Here is a 15,183-nt window from a genome sequence, read left to right on the forward strand (position 1 = left end):
TAAACATCTTTTGCAGGACGGTCTAAAGACTAATTTCGGTTGTCTTTAACACTTTGCTCTCTTAGCAGTAAACCGCACCTGAGAACATCACGTAATGTTGGAAGTTCAGACGGTAACAATTCTCTGCCGGTTCCAATCAAATTACTCATATGCGTAAATGTATTAGCCTTGTTTCCGTCTTAGAAGTCGTTGTAAAAAAAAACATCAAGAAGTCACGATGTTAACATTAAGACTAGTTGAAAAAGTTTAAATACTCAAGCCACAATCACTAACACGAAATATATATCCAAATGTTGTCTAAAAACTCTTAGATTTGAAGCTCTCAACTTTATGCCCTAGGAGCTATTATATAATAGCTGTGAGAACTTTGGCACCCGTTTAAGGAAATTGAAAACATATCTAATCTAATGATGGTAGAATATAAATTATTAAAGCTGTAACTTAGATAGGTGTAAATAGATAAAACTAATCTTAACAAGCATGTATTTCTGCTCAATAAATGACGCTACGCTGGTGCCATCTATGAACAACAAAAGTAAATTTGAAAAGAAAACCACTAAAATGACAAAAACTTTGGATTGATATTTACCTAGCAAACCAACACTATATCGAATTTGTATATACATGCTTCGAAATACAATGCCAGGTCTCAACTTTTTAGCGCCCCTCATTTTAAGAATTTGAAAATTGAAAAATTCGACACGCTCTAATGCGTAGTCTCTAGTTCATTCCCAATTGGCGCTAAATGGAATTTGTAGTGGACAAACACCATGTACAAGGGTTAGACAGGGTTCTCTCATTTTCTCTCACATTCTTTATTCCACCATTATCTTTATCACCGTCTCCCTTGGTCTCGGTGCATAACTGTGAAGCTAAATTTAAAAAAAGAAAAAAGAAAGGAAAGAAAAATCTTAGTCCGCCTCTCTCCCTACTCTACTTAGCTTTCAATCATTCAATCATTTTCTTTGAATTCTCTTCTACATTTGTAAATCTCTGCAATCATAAGTCTCCTGCACAAAGTTACCAATTCATGGATCAAAAATATCGGCCACTTCAGTCAATAAGAGGCAACTGAAACTATGCACGTTGGGAGCGTGGGGGTTGGCCATCTGCACCGCTGTGGATGAAAGGTTCCATATCGCACAATGTTAGGCCCCGGCTATTTGAGGCGATCGCAAAGCGTATTTATTGCTTATGCATATGCTTGGAATACGCTGACCATGTATTTAAATCTGGGTGGCTAAACATAAACGCGAAAGCAATAAAATCGCTGAGAAAACGTCAGCTCGAGCGTATTTGGTGCGGGTCGGAACAATAGACCGCCTGCTGTTTAAAAGATGTCAAAAGGAAGGAAAAAAAGGAAAGACGTGTTGCCAAGCAAGGGGATTGCAGCAAGAAACAGCTGCTTGGAAGACGCTTTGTGCAGAGATTGGAACTCTGCTATTATGAAGTATGTGTGTATATAACAAAACAAAATTCACAAAAATACAAGGAAATTCCGAAAAATACACTTCTCGTGATACACTTGATTGACAGTTAACTGGTGCCATGGTAATCCATAAGCAAAATATTTGGCTTTAGGCAAAAGATGAATAACTTGAATTTGAGCTCCTATCTCCGAAGCTCGAACTCCACCCCGAAGCAGATAACCACAAGTGTAATCACAAAGAGAAATTTTCAGTTGTGTTTGAAAACGTGTGCTGTATACATCTCTAATCATGGTTAGTGTGTTTAACACAGAGGCGTTTATAATCGAAATACAAAATAGGCCATGCCTTATGATTTAAAAGATCCGAACTACATTAATCTTGATTTAAAAATAAAAATATGGAGAGAAGTGGCTGATATATTTGTTCCAGACTGGGAGCGAATGGAACGGAATTCTCAGAATGAAGAAAGTAAGAATATTCTTATTCTATGATTTCATTTAATACTGTAGAGCTACATCGAGCCAAATTGTATGTTCACTATGATTAATAATAATAATAATAATAATAATAATAATAATAATAATAATAATAATAATAATAATAATAATAATAATAATAATACTTTGTTAAAGTTGTGCCAACTTCCAATATACCTAATATATACCAAACCTTACGGTGCAACAGCCCGAAAGGGCCAGGGCCGGCTATGCGACATTTTATGGGGGTGGATATGTTAGATGGTGGAACAATTGCCCTTGGATAGTCTAAGCCATAGACGTGTGCACAGGAGAAAGCGGAAAATGCCACCTCTAATAGTTTGGTACTTAGTTATATCGAAAATGTTTTAAACAGCAAAGACCATAATTTTGAATTGGGATTCACTATATCTTATTATCTTTCCAGCCTTTGAAATGACCGAAAAAAAAAAGTTGCCAAATTATTTCGAAACTTAGTTTTGTAAAACAAACACATAATGTTTCAGTTTCCTGACATTTCTTTCCATGCAGCTTAGAAATATTCATGTGAAAGATGTTTATTTTATTTATTATTATTATTATTATTATTATTATTATTATTATTATTATTATTATTATTATTATTATTATTTTATTTTATTTTATTTTATTTTTTTTAACTGCAACTGCTCATGTTGTATCAACGTTGTTCTGAAACTGAGAATAAGATGCTAAAATTGGAAGAGAGTAGGAATTTCAGAATAAGCCAAGATCATGGGAAGAGGGAAACTATCAGATTAAACCAGAGAATTGGGGTTAAAAACATCAAGATGTAAATTTTATACTTGGTGGCTTTGAATTTAGCGGCCCTATCAACACCGAAGCTATGTAAGATGTGAACCTACAGTTTAAGGTGGAATCTAAACTACCTTTATGCGTTGAAACTTTTCAATGATCTCCCACCAGGATTCGAATCCGGAATCCCATGCTCCAAAGACACGTGCATAACTAGTAAATTAATGTACCGGTAAGTGTTGGAATTTATTGATTGAGGTCTAATATTTGTTTTCGATACAGAGGATATCTTAAACAAAATGCCTCTTGCTCCGTCTCTTTCGACTATATTAGCGAGGCCACATCAGACGTGAACTACAGCTCAACGTGGGATCCTAACCACATAACCTCCTGCCTAGAATTGAATCCAGGTCTATCACGCCAAAGGCACATACGCTAACGGCTTAGTAACGAAGGAGCTCCATATATTGATCGAAACGACACCGAAACTGATACGATGTTTTTTGACTCGAGGCGAGACCGAAAGTGTATTGGGTTTCATCTCGTCTCTATACCATTCCTAACATACATACATCCTTTTTATACAGATACACAGATTAATATGGATGTAGGAATAAATTGAAAAAGCAACAATCTAACACCAACTGAATTGTTTTCCAAGTTTGATTAAGATAAAGTAAGTTGTTTTGGTCGTTTACTTTGTCTGTACTTAGTTCAACAAGTCAAATAGGTCCGGATGAAAAGGGCCCCGGTCAAAGGTGCCCCGCAACGAAAGGACCCTATGTCAAAATGACCTACGAATAAGATCCGAATTAAGTGTCAAAAAGGTCCGAGACAAAAGGATCCCACAACTGAAGAATCAAAGTCAAAAGGCGCAGTGAAAATGGCTGCACGTAAAAAAATCCTACGATGAAAGAATAGAAATGCTAATTACTATATAAAAAATATTCTGTGGACAGCATCAGAATTATTTGTGTTTAAAGAAGATACATGTGAATCTGTATATAGGTTTAGTAAAAAATAAGACAGGCAGTAATAACTTGGTAAACGGCAGCCATATTAAATTCCGCCATATTGAATATTATATAAAAGCTAATTTTTAAGTAGAACATCTTCCTATGAACGAGAATCTAAACTCATTTCTGATTTATCATCATTTGTTTACTAGATGGGTCTTGCTACGTTTGACATTTGTACCTACCAGGTTTTAGAGATATCGGTACAGACCATACAGACCAGTAATAACGAGACGCGTGGACAGAGGAAAAGCAAATGTTGGAACTGGAGACTTGTGTCAATGGCGTTATTAAAGGCTTGGGGGCCCTCCCGCAGACAGCGTGGAGTGGGGCCCCTTTTCCATGTCCCGTTTCACGATTTGGGGGTCCTTGATGGCTTGGCCCCCCGCGGGGTCTGCGGGGCCCTTATTTACGCCTCAAACTTGGGCGGAAACTACATTGACTTGAGAACGCACATCATGAGAACCATTTTAGATTCCGCCAAACTGGATATCGTACAATATATATCTTTTTATATATTGTATGATATCTACTTTGTATATATGTATTGTATGTATACCTTAAAATAGCTTGTTTTTATCCATGTAGCAGACAAGGAGTTATAAATTTGTTAAGCTGTTACTACTGTACACAAAAGAAGCGACAGAGAAAGGGGTTTATTCACAGTTCCATTGCCAAGGGGTCCCAGTAAATGGACGTTGACCAATAGGTGTGATAGGAAGTACTCATCGAGTCCAATCTAGAGGTATTGTTATTTTGAACCTAAAGCCTCAGGAAGTTGGTCAAAGAGGGCAGCAAATGTAAGAGGGTCATTGATGATTTAGAGAAATTGATAGCTTTTAGGAATTAAATCAATGTAGAAATAAGATCAGTATGCAATCACATTTAGCATTTGTGAGAAGCATACATAGAGAATAGAGCTAAGCTGAGATACAGATATAAGTGATGGGTGGAATAAAAAAAAAGAACTAGATATCTCGGAAGAAGACAAAGATAGACGAAAGAAAAAGTATGTCTAGTATAGAACCTTTCAAGAGCTTGCATATGACAAGCAATTTGTTTCAAAGTAACTTCAGGAACAGGGTGAAAGTAATGTCAGATCATTCTTCACTAGTGGTTCCATTTTGACTAATTAGGAGGCTTGCCCAATTAGAAAACTATCACACGAAAACTTGGTTAGTGGATTCTTTAGAGAAGCTTGAACCTATACTAACCTATGCCAACAAACGTTAACAAACTGTTTTGTAATTGGACAAGTTTCCCAATTAGTCCTTGCCCAATTGGGAAGCTTGAAAGCTAGCGATAAAGCTATCGAGATATCTAGTTTTGAAACAATTTTCGACCCATTAGTTATGCCGATCCTATGGATGCTTCTCACATATACTAAATGGGGTTGCATACTGATCATATTCCTATATTGATTTTATCTCTAAATCGCGAATGACTCGCCTACTTTGCTGTCCTTTTTAACCAACTTCCTGAAGATTTACGGCCAAAATAACGGTACCTGAAGAAAGGGCTTGACGAATACTTCTTATTTATTACACCTGTTGGTCAACGTTTATCTCCGGGGACCTTTGACAATAGAACTGTGAAGGAACCCTTTTGTTTTCTAAAGTCACGAAATTTACCCTTTTACCCTTGACCAATGAGATAATATGCTGGTGTAACTATTGTTATCGATTTCTGTGTAACTTCGGGGCAGAGAGCGTTCAGATGTTGTTTCTTTGTCATACACTGTATTAAAGCAAAAGTATCCAGATTCAAGGGAAAAACTAACCAAACTTTGGAGGAATGCAAGCCCTCTAGATTCTCCACAGTCGGGGCCCGTGGAAGCGAAAGAACTGAAATTAAGATAAATAATGAAAATAGATACATGTAATTTCAGTTTATTCCAAACAATACTAACAATGGCTATACATGTATATTTCCTGTACTTTAAAAATGACATCGGAGTATAAATGTGATTGTGAATTTTTAATATCCAATTTTGTACGAAAAATCAACTTGACACTGAGGAAACATTGCATCACACCTTCCGCTTCCCAGTCCATAAAGAGAAGCTTTCAAATATTCTAAGAGATGGTTTGTTTGCTTCGTGAAATGTCCCGCTATCCAGCTGATGCCAAAACTGTAAAGATAAAAAGAAAAAAAAACATTAGTCCCAATTATTGGCTAATTTAATACGAAGATATATAATTAAGGGGCGTCATTTAGGGGGGCAGGGAGGGGCAATTGCCCCCCTTGGGTTTGAGATTTATATAAATTTTATCAAAAGAAAAGTAGTAAATCATTGAAAAACGAGAAATTTTACTTAAATCAAGGAATCTTGCCCCGCCAAGCAAAATCTGAAATGATGCTCCTAAATTATTAAAAGTGGTTAGGCATATTGTAATTTTCCATCAAACTTACGAAATGGATTTAGGATCACCACACTTCCTCTTTTTCCATAATATATCTTCTTGGGCCCTAAAAATGCTCCGAGCTTTTTTTGGGGGGGGGGAGGGTATAGTCTACTTTCAATGCTTTCTTTCTTACTCTTTCGCTCATACCCCTTAAAATGATTCCATATCAGACCAAAGTAACACACAAGAAAAAATAACTCAGTTGAATAATTATACAGTGGAATACCTATAATCCGAGCATCCGGTTAATCTGAACAGGTACGGGAGGAAAATTTTAGTTTATTTATTTTGTGGTGAAAATACGTAGTTTTAGGAAATTAATAACTAAAAGGATGAAAATGGGTGCATGTTTTCGTAGAAAAAAAAAAGTAAACTCGTTAAATAAACTTTTTTTTCTTTAATACCTGTATATAGGCCTTAAGCCACATTACGATAATTACTGAACGTGAGAAGTAAGAGCATCAAGGTTTCCAACTTTTTAAACATTTTTAACATTTTTTTCATTTCAGTACATATACTGTAATCAGAAAACGTGTTTGGAAACACTATACGCTATATATCACAACACAAAAGACCCATTCACCTGCTTCAAACCGCGATTTTACTGTTATTCCGGCTAATCCGAACTATCACGTGCTCCGAACAGGGTTCGATCCCAATTACTTCCGATTAGCGGAACTCCACTGTATAGATCAATACAGTAACCAGAAGTTATAATGGATATCTAACACTTCTGGTTTTTAATAGAGAGGTAAAGATGGAGATGAAATGCATTCTGGGAATATTCAATCGACCACAAGAAACCACTTTTCGCTATTACCGCCTTTAGTCTTATAATGCAGGGGCGTCATTTCAGACTTCGCTTGAGGGGGAGCAAAAGCACCACCGACATAAGACTTTCACGTTTTGTACTAGTATATTAGTGGACAATCGATTAAAGTATACTGTATGTATTTCTCAAACTCTTGGGGGGCAATTGCCCTCTCCTGACCCCCTAAATGACGCCCCTGTTATAATGATCAACGTTACTACGGGAAATAGTTGATTTCTACCCTTCATGTTTGAACATCACCTCGATCAAAAAACTCAATTCCTAACCTTTGGCCATCTACGTCCTGGTGAGCCACAGGCGTGGACCCAGAAATTTTTGTTGGGAGAAGTTCAAACTTAGACGGAGTCCAATACTACAAGACTCTGGATGTTATAAAACATTGAAAGTATTGAAACCAAGGATGTTATAAAATGGAGGATTTGTCCGTATGTATCATTATTCTATTAAATCAATCAAGTCAAAAAACAACCGAGCTCCGACACGTCTTATTGGCTACTCTCGTTTCCGCCATCGTCTGATTGGATACTTTCGTTTCCGCCAGAATTATTGACTCAAAACATTGCGATCTTATTGGGCGGAGTGGGCAGAGTAGGGGGTAGCGAAACTGTGACGTATGGCTTCAAGATTTTGTTGTAAACGCAGATCCTCTATTTTATAACATCCTTGATTGAAATAGTGTTGTTATACACCTGAAAAAGACGATAAGTAACTGTTAAGTGTTGCCATCTACATTCCCAGAAGAACAATATAGAATTAAATTGTTTATTCATACAGGTAGAGAAAGAGTACAGATGAAGTATAAGGTCAAATCATTAGACTGCATCAATAATTTCTCTGCCAAATAAGTATAGCTTTATTAAGATCTTCTACAGTCAGAAAGAATAATTATTAAGGATAGGTTGGCGCTATCATTTCTTATACATCCAACCTATACTTAACCCTTAAAATGATAAGATGAGTCCATTGGACACATGTCGGAAAATATGATAACATGAGTCCAACGGATTCGTATAAATGAACATATTTTGTCTCTCGTATACATTTTTATTTACTATAATCGAAGAACTCAAGGTAATAAACACGCAGTCCTTGATACATGTGGGAAGCTTATTACGTAAAAATAAGCTTAAAATTCAAAATGGTGTGGAAAAAAGAAGCTGAGACCAGTGGACTCACCTCATCATTTTGTGCCGCAAAAAAGGCTTATTATTGTAAGGGTTTCCAGGATCTGACTAGGGTTCTGTAGGAAAGTTTAAGTATGGAGAATTTTTCTTCAGAAATGTTTAGTAGGTGTCCTATTAATGACTTTTTACTTGGGAGGACATCCGATACCTAGTACGTTTTCCGGGTGTGACGTCATACGTACTAGGACACCTGCTAAGCAAGCTTGCAAGAAAACAATGAAATTAAAAGTTAATCAATCCAATATTAACCGAGATATGAATATTTTTGTGATTAAGCAGTCGCCATCTTGGATGACGTCATCCCAGTAAAATGTCGGGTGTTCATTTTAGTAAAAACATACGTACTAGGACCCCTGCTAAGCAATCCTGAAAGAAAAGCATGAAATTACAAGTTAATCCGTCCAATATTAGCTAAGCTATGGACATTTTTGTGATTAAGCAGCCGCCATCTTGGATCACGTCATAACCTTAAAACATACCAGGTGTCGGATGTCCACCCACGTACAAAATAATTAGTAAGACACCTACTAAACAATTCTGAAGGAAAATTCTCCATACTCAAACTTTCCTATAGAACCATAGCTACATCCAGGACTATATGTCGAGTTACGAAATTTTAGAGCGGGCATCCGGATTTGGTTGACCCCCCGCGTGAGTGTGCCCCTGATGATCCGTCAATTGTCTCCCGGAAGGACACAGACATGTAAATATTTGCGTATAAAGGAGTTTTGATAAACCAAAGTGCGTCAATATTGATGCTTCTTGATAACCTAAAATCAAAAAGGTGAGCCTGAGAATGATGTTGAAATACAACCTCGTCTAGCTTTTCCTTATGACAGTAGTAGGACGGTAGAACACAGTGAATATGGTATATGAGATACAGTTAAAAGGTATGATTTACCTGTTACATTTTTAATTAATTATACAACTTTAATTATCACAATTATGATTTTTATTGGTTATAAAAATAAGTTAAATTAAGACACGCCCACTAATTAACTTCACCTCATTAGAATGTCACAAATTAATATTCAACCAACTACAGCATATTGTAGAGAGATATATGCATAACTAATAATGATAAATGAAACTGGGTACGTTAAGTTGCAACTCTAGGTTAGGTTAATTTGGGAGGACGTTAATCACATTCGAACCCAGGACTTCCCGATTGCAAAGTGAGAACGCTATATCTACTCTTTACCTGCTTGGATTAAGTAATTCTGGTAGCATCCTCCCCTTGGCGGTCTTTTGAGCATTAATTCGAGAATCATTGGTCTGAATTCTGATTTCATTTTTCTTTTCCAATACCCTGGGGATGGAAATATTGTACATCTATTGGTAAACCACATTAAGTATGAACGGATATTTGATTCCAGGGGAACTTTTGCAGCTTTGAGAGTTTTCTCCGGGCCACTAATTGGCTACAAAATAAAGGACTTATATTCTAACTACACGTAAATACAAAGAATAGTATTGATCGTTGCTGTAAATGTTTTTTTTTTTTTTTATCTTCAATTTCAAATTATCAACTGCGCGCTGATGAACACATGAGCACTTAGTAAACGAAGTCTTGTAGGGGCACTGGCCCCATTCATCTCGACCCTCTATATTCCCATAAAATTCAGCTATGTTTGTAAGAAACATTTACGGTGATTACGTTTTCAATTTAATACATCACAGCTGTAGGAGTTTTTGTATGTATTACCAAAATACCTTAAAATACCCTTCAGTAGACTTTTACCGCCTTAGGCAGAGTCGTTTTGACGTCTGATTAACGTCATACTAGAAGTCTGACTTTTGAAGGAAACATATGTTAGTCGAACTCTTTAGTATAGAACTAATCACGTGTCAGAACGACTCTGCATAAGGCCTTTATTGTTTAGACGGGACTTCTATCCTTCCGTACAGAAAATTATGAACTGTCCTAGAAAGGACCGATTCTAAGTTATTGTAAAATAAAATTAAAAATTAATTGCGACTATTGAGGCTTTGTTTTAATTATATGCTCTTTTTAGCATGCAATTCTGCTTAAGAATTGTGCAATACGCACCTTTATTTATAACAGTTCTACATTGTATAAACGGTGAGCGAGTAATCAGTTCTGTTCACTGCTACTCATCCACGCTTTCATTGTTTAATTTCTCAAACGTCCAGCTAAAAGAAGATCCTGGGGAAGGAAAAGAACTGGCTCTTACAGATTTTTTCTTAGACCTACCGGACTTTGCTCCCTTGATCTCCAAATTCGTTTCCAGTTTTTCTTGAAAAGTTTACGGACTTAACTTTCGTTTTGTATGTGAAGTTTTATTGCGAGTCCAATTGTCATCGAACGATTTAAACATTTACTTTGCTGGTGTTATTTTACTATATACGCTACGGCAAGGCTCACTTACTGAACTGAAATGAAGAGCCGATCAATGAGAACCGCTGAAACCATTGCTGTGTAACATTCACATTTTCCAATCATTTTCGCTCCCAAAGAATTAAGGCCAGTGGCGGATCTAGAATGTAAAAATGGAGGGGGAACAACCCAGACTATGAAAGGTATCATATCATGAGTTTATTATAAACTTGCAAAAATATATAAATAATAGCTTAAATTACTTTTCTCTCAAAAAACTGAAGGGGGCTAGGGTCCCCTGGTCCCGGGCTAGATCCACCACTGATTATGGCTCCCGAAGAACTACGAACTAGGATGAGGTTAAGCGTACATTGAAGTTGTACCACCCGAGCGTGACGTAATGTCACGTGATATCAGTCCACTTTGCACACGCAGCTTTATTGATTTAAAAAAAGTGATTTACTTAAACAATAAAACATAGCTGAGCGAGCGTCAGCGAGCGAAGGGGACAAGAAGCACCGCACTGCTCGATTTATTCTCTCTTTATCACAATGATAATGCCAAGTGACATCACGTCACGCTCGGATGGTGCAACTCCAAGATAAATCTAACGGCTCTCACAAGAATGACACTCTGACTCAGAAGAGATGAGCTACTACTCACTCGCCCATCCAAAAGAGCGTTCAGAAGACCCGGCTCGTTCGCGAGCGACACATTACCAAGTTGGAAGTTTATGAAAATTGACAAAGTAATGCGCCAAGATTTTGAAAATGATATATCCTCATCCTCAAGAAACACAGAAGGTATACATTATAGCCTACTAGGTTACGATTATTTTGACTTAATTCCTCTTTTCGGTTGGTAACAACTTCTTTTTTTAAATTTCATACTAAATTTTCCCGACAGCTGAATACTCTATCTCAGGGTTTCTGAAAATATTTTATATCATGAGCTCCTCTTACCACATCATCTTGCCAGCGACCTCACACAAGTAATTTCTTCTTTGAATAATAACCTTTTTATTATCGCTGCTTGTTCATTATGAATCCTAGTGAAATTTTATCGGGCTCAAGTTTCACATTAACCCCCATGTCGTAACAGTCGCCAATACCTAGTAGCCCACTTGCCGGGAAATATCGATCTTCGATATAGCGACGCGTTGAAGGATTGCTGCTAGTGTGCCACTGGCGGCAGGGTTTCGTCGATTCGAAACAGGTATCTAGAGTCGAGTTGTTAAAGTTACCACCACATAGCACCGAGGACTTCATTTTGGTCCGCACTCCTTCAATTCTCCGTGGAGAATCGCGAAGGGACCAACACGAACTATCGCCAGTTATGTCCATGGAATCATTATTATTATGTATTATTTTTCCTCACGAACTGTTCTTAAAGTGAGTTCCGCGGATCAAGAGTAGGCCCTGCCTCTACATCATGAAGTGAAAAATCCTGGAATAAGTGCGTATAAGTGTATGAATATAGATGGCAACTGTCGCCAATTGTTAGAAAGTGAATATGGGAGAATTATGAAATAAAGTAAATAGACACGCGACATTTTGTTATAAAATTACATGGCGAACGCATTTATCTTATCACAAACGGTATCGTCGAATACTTAAAGAAGCATTCTGATTGGCCTAATTTAAAGACCTCAATAATTTATCCCTCTACAAGGGAGGTTTTCTTTATCGCCTCCCTGGCGAAGTCGGAAGAACGCGCGCCTAGTAATCATAAGGTTAGTGGTTCGGGCCAAGCCCAGCGTAATTGTTTTTTAGTATTTTTTAGACTTAATATAAACAAATGACGCATGTAGGCGATTTAACATATTTTGGGGGAGTAATTTTGTGGTTCATTTGCGTTTCGTCGCGTCCCTGCCGCTGGCAGTATAATTTTCAAAACGGAAGTGGGGCCACCGCTGATCGCCGCTGCGGGGCCACTAATTTTATCCATTACGTAAGCGTCGGTGGACCATCAATAGGCAACTAGCGACATGTCGCCAAAAATGAATCACAAAACATATCAAAATAAGAGATTCAAAATACTCTTTAAAAATATTTTTCGCTACTAGATTCTAATTACATTTGTCTTTTCCCCCCTCCCTTCGCGACCACCAGTTTGAGAAATCCCGACTTAACCTATACTGGATATTAACAATCAAATTTATTTAAATTGAAAATTGGACAACGGAGAAGGATACTTTTCAATATTCAAAATCTTTAATAACTACTCTTTAAGATCATCATTGTTACCTCATAATTTTCTTTTTTAAAAATTCAACAATCAAATGGTTGCTAAGAAATAAATTTCTATTATTCGTGTGTCAATGTTAGTGAATTCAGGTAAGTATTTTTTTTTTTTTTATTTCCCCACATTATTTTTATAGTAGCGTTGAGGTTAAAAACGTTACTAGGAATGAGGGAACAGCATATATACAAGAACTAGCATGAATGTTTAATCAATATGCTAGTTTGTAACTTGGCTGTTAAGATTACTTAGGGGCAACAGAGGGAAGGGGAACAGCGCCCCGGAACAAGACCCTCTATGAAAAGGAAGGTTCGATGGTTGTTTACCTTAATGGTATCTTCCTCAGGTTCCTTTCCCCTTTGTAATTTGCAGGCCATGGGCGCTGAGGGCCTATATACAATCATCTGGCATCTTCTCAGGCCCGGCAAATTCCCGAAAGATGCCTGAATTGTTAATAAACATAAGAAGTTCAAGTATGAACCCTATTGTTTGAACTAAACAGTTATTTTCACATTTTAATATCTGAAAAAGTACAAGAGAATATTGATATTTTAAAACCTGTTGTCTTAAGTATAACGAAATGATAAATCTAAATAATAATAATAATAATAATAATAATAATAATAATAATAATAATAATAATAATAATAATAATGCTATTTAAGACGAAGTTATTATGTCAGGATGTCAAAGAAACTAAATATGCAGAGGTTTTAAGGATGTTGAATACCTTCACTGCTTTTGTTTTTCCATCTATGTATTTATATGTGGAAATATTTTTCTACTTTCTTTGAAATCAACGCGGAATTTAACTGCGTGCAGTGACGTAACTAGGGGGGAAAACGAGGCTTGTACCCCAGGCGCCGGATTAGGGGCGCAAAACTGGACAAATATATATTTTCATTATAAGGCAAGGAAAGGAGTTTTAGCAAACTGAAGATCATAAAAAATTACCACAGAAACTTAACAGGAGAACCTTAGGATCATATCCATAGAGGATAAGTTAGCTCGAGTTGTGTTGATTTTAGTTTAGCGTCCCTTTCAGCAGCGAGGCTATATGAGACGTGGACCTACTGATTAACGTGGAATTCGAACCACATGAGCTCCCGCCGGGAACTTCAAGGGTATCTTTTGAAGACATTCTAAAATCCTTTGCAGCCAAAAGAGATCGCAAAGTTAACTCTCAAACACACGCGCCTAGTTTTTGCCGTAACCACACGCGGTACGGGATTCCCTCACTCTTGAAATAACTGCCCATACATTTTTACTTTAAATGTATTTTATTTAGAAATTTTTACTGCAGTATAACCTATGTATCTACTTCTTAATTACCAAGAAAGTTTAATTAATTGTTTTGTGTGAGCGCCAAATAGTATTTTGCAAATATGTTGAAACTACAAAAAAAGAAAAAAAGAAAAAAAAAGCTAGAATTTTTAAACGTAAGCACACGCGATGATGGGGATTGCCCGCACTTTAGAAATTTATTCTCCTCATACGGTTGTCATTTATCTCGGAAAATCCGGGACCGTCACGGAATCGAGATCTGTGCCCCGGCGTGCCAAAAATATTTCTCTCAGCGAAGAAGAAAAGAACGGAATATTATAGTTTGCTTTTTCCACAGGATCTGGTATATAATTATTACCTGCTTACGGGTAAATCACCTGTTTACTATTGCTTAATTAGGGAGGAGAAAGTCATTAGTTATATACTAATGACCAAAACGTGTGATTACGTAATACTTCAACAAGTCTACGTAATGGAAGAATGTAAATTAGTATACAGGGTGAATCAAAAAAGTCCTTGGACACCTGCATAACTTTGAAAATCGACGGGAAAAGTAAAAAGTGATTATGGGAACATAGGTTTGATGAGGGACCGCATCTTTTGGAGTGTATGCCATTCATGGCCGCCATCTTGAAATCCGCCATTTTGGATTCCAGTCATTTTTTTTAATGTGAAGGGGGTGTATGAAAAATCAAATAACACTAGCTTGAGCTCAGGAATTAGTGGTGTAACTTGGTTTTTTCTATCTTGTACAGTTTAGAACTTATTATTAATGTTCAAAGGTGGGAAATTACCTTGATACTGAATGCTACAACACATGTTCTACGTGTTGTCCATCCCGTGCAATGCACAACTGTAGTCGCCGCAACCACTCTGACTGCACACGGAGGAGAATGTCTCCTGAAATTCGGTCACAGGCTTGGTGGATGCGTTACTCCAGGTGTCTCAAATCACGGATTGTCTCAGAATACACTATCTGCTGAAGATGTCCCCATAGATAAAAATCAAGGGGCGTTAAGTCAGGGGATCTGGGCGGCCACTCCACGGGACCACGGCGACCAATTCACTTCCCTGGCAGTTGTTCATCCAACCATTCACGGACACCAAGTCCATAGTGTGGAGGGGCTCCATCGTGCTGAAAATAAGAAGGGAAAATGCCGTCAGCTTTCAGTGTGGCAGGAAACACAAGGTCTTGCAGCAGCT

General features: G+C 37.2%; 1 protein-coding gene across 3 annotated transcripts in view; it reads right to left on the reverse strand.

The window, feature by feature from the left end:
- Positions 1 to 5,579: 5,579 nt before the first annotated feature.
- LOC145678727 (uncharacterized) overlaps positions 5,580 to 15,183 on the reverse strand; it is an 87,430-nt gene continuing 77,826 nt past the window's right edge. Inside the window, exon 5 of one of the 3 annotated variants that reach the window (XM_081749165.1) lies at positions 5,580 to 5,827. In XM_081749165.1, coding sequence (XP_081605291.1) covers positions 5,674 to 5,827 — 154 coding nt within the window. In that variant the 3' untranslated portion in view covers positions 5,580 to 5,673. The remainder of the gene's footprint in view (positions 5,828 to 15,183) is intronic. The other 2 variants (XM_081749168.1, XM_081749166.1) reach the window with 2 other exon arrangements.

Source organism: Thermobia domestica, chromosome 2, assembly GCF_964235325.1.
Source record: "Thermobia domestica chromosome 2, izTheDome1.hap1.1, whole genome shotgun sequence".
Classification (NCBI taxonomy): Eukaryota; Metazoa; Arthropoda; class Insecta; order Zygentoma; family Lepismatidae; genus Thermobia; species Thermobia domestica.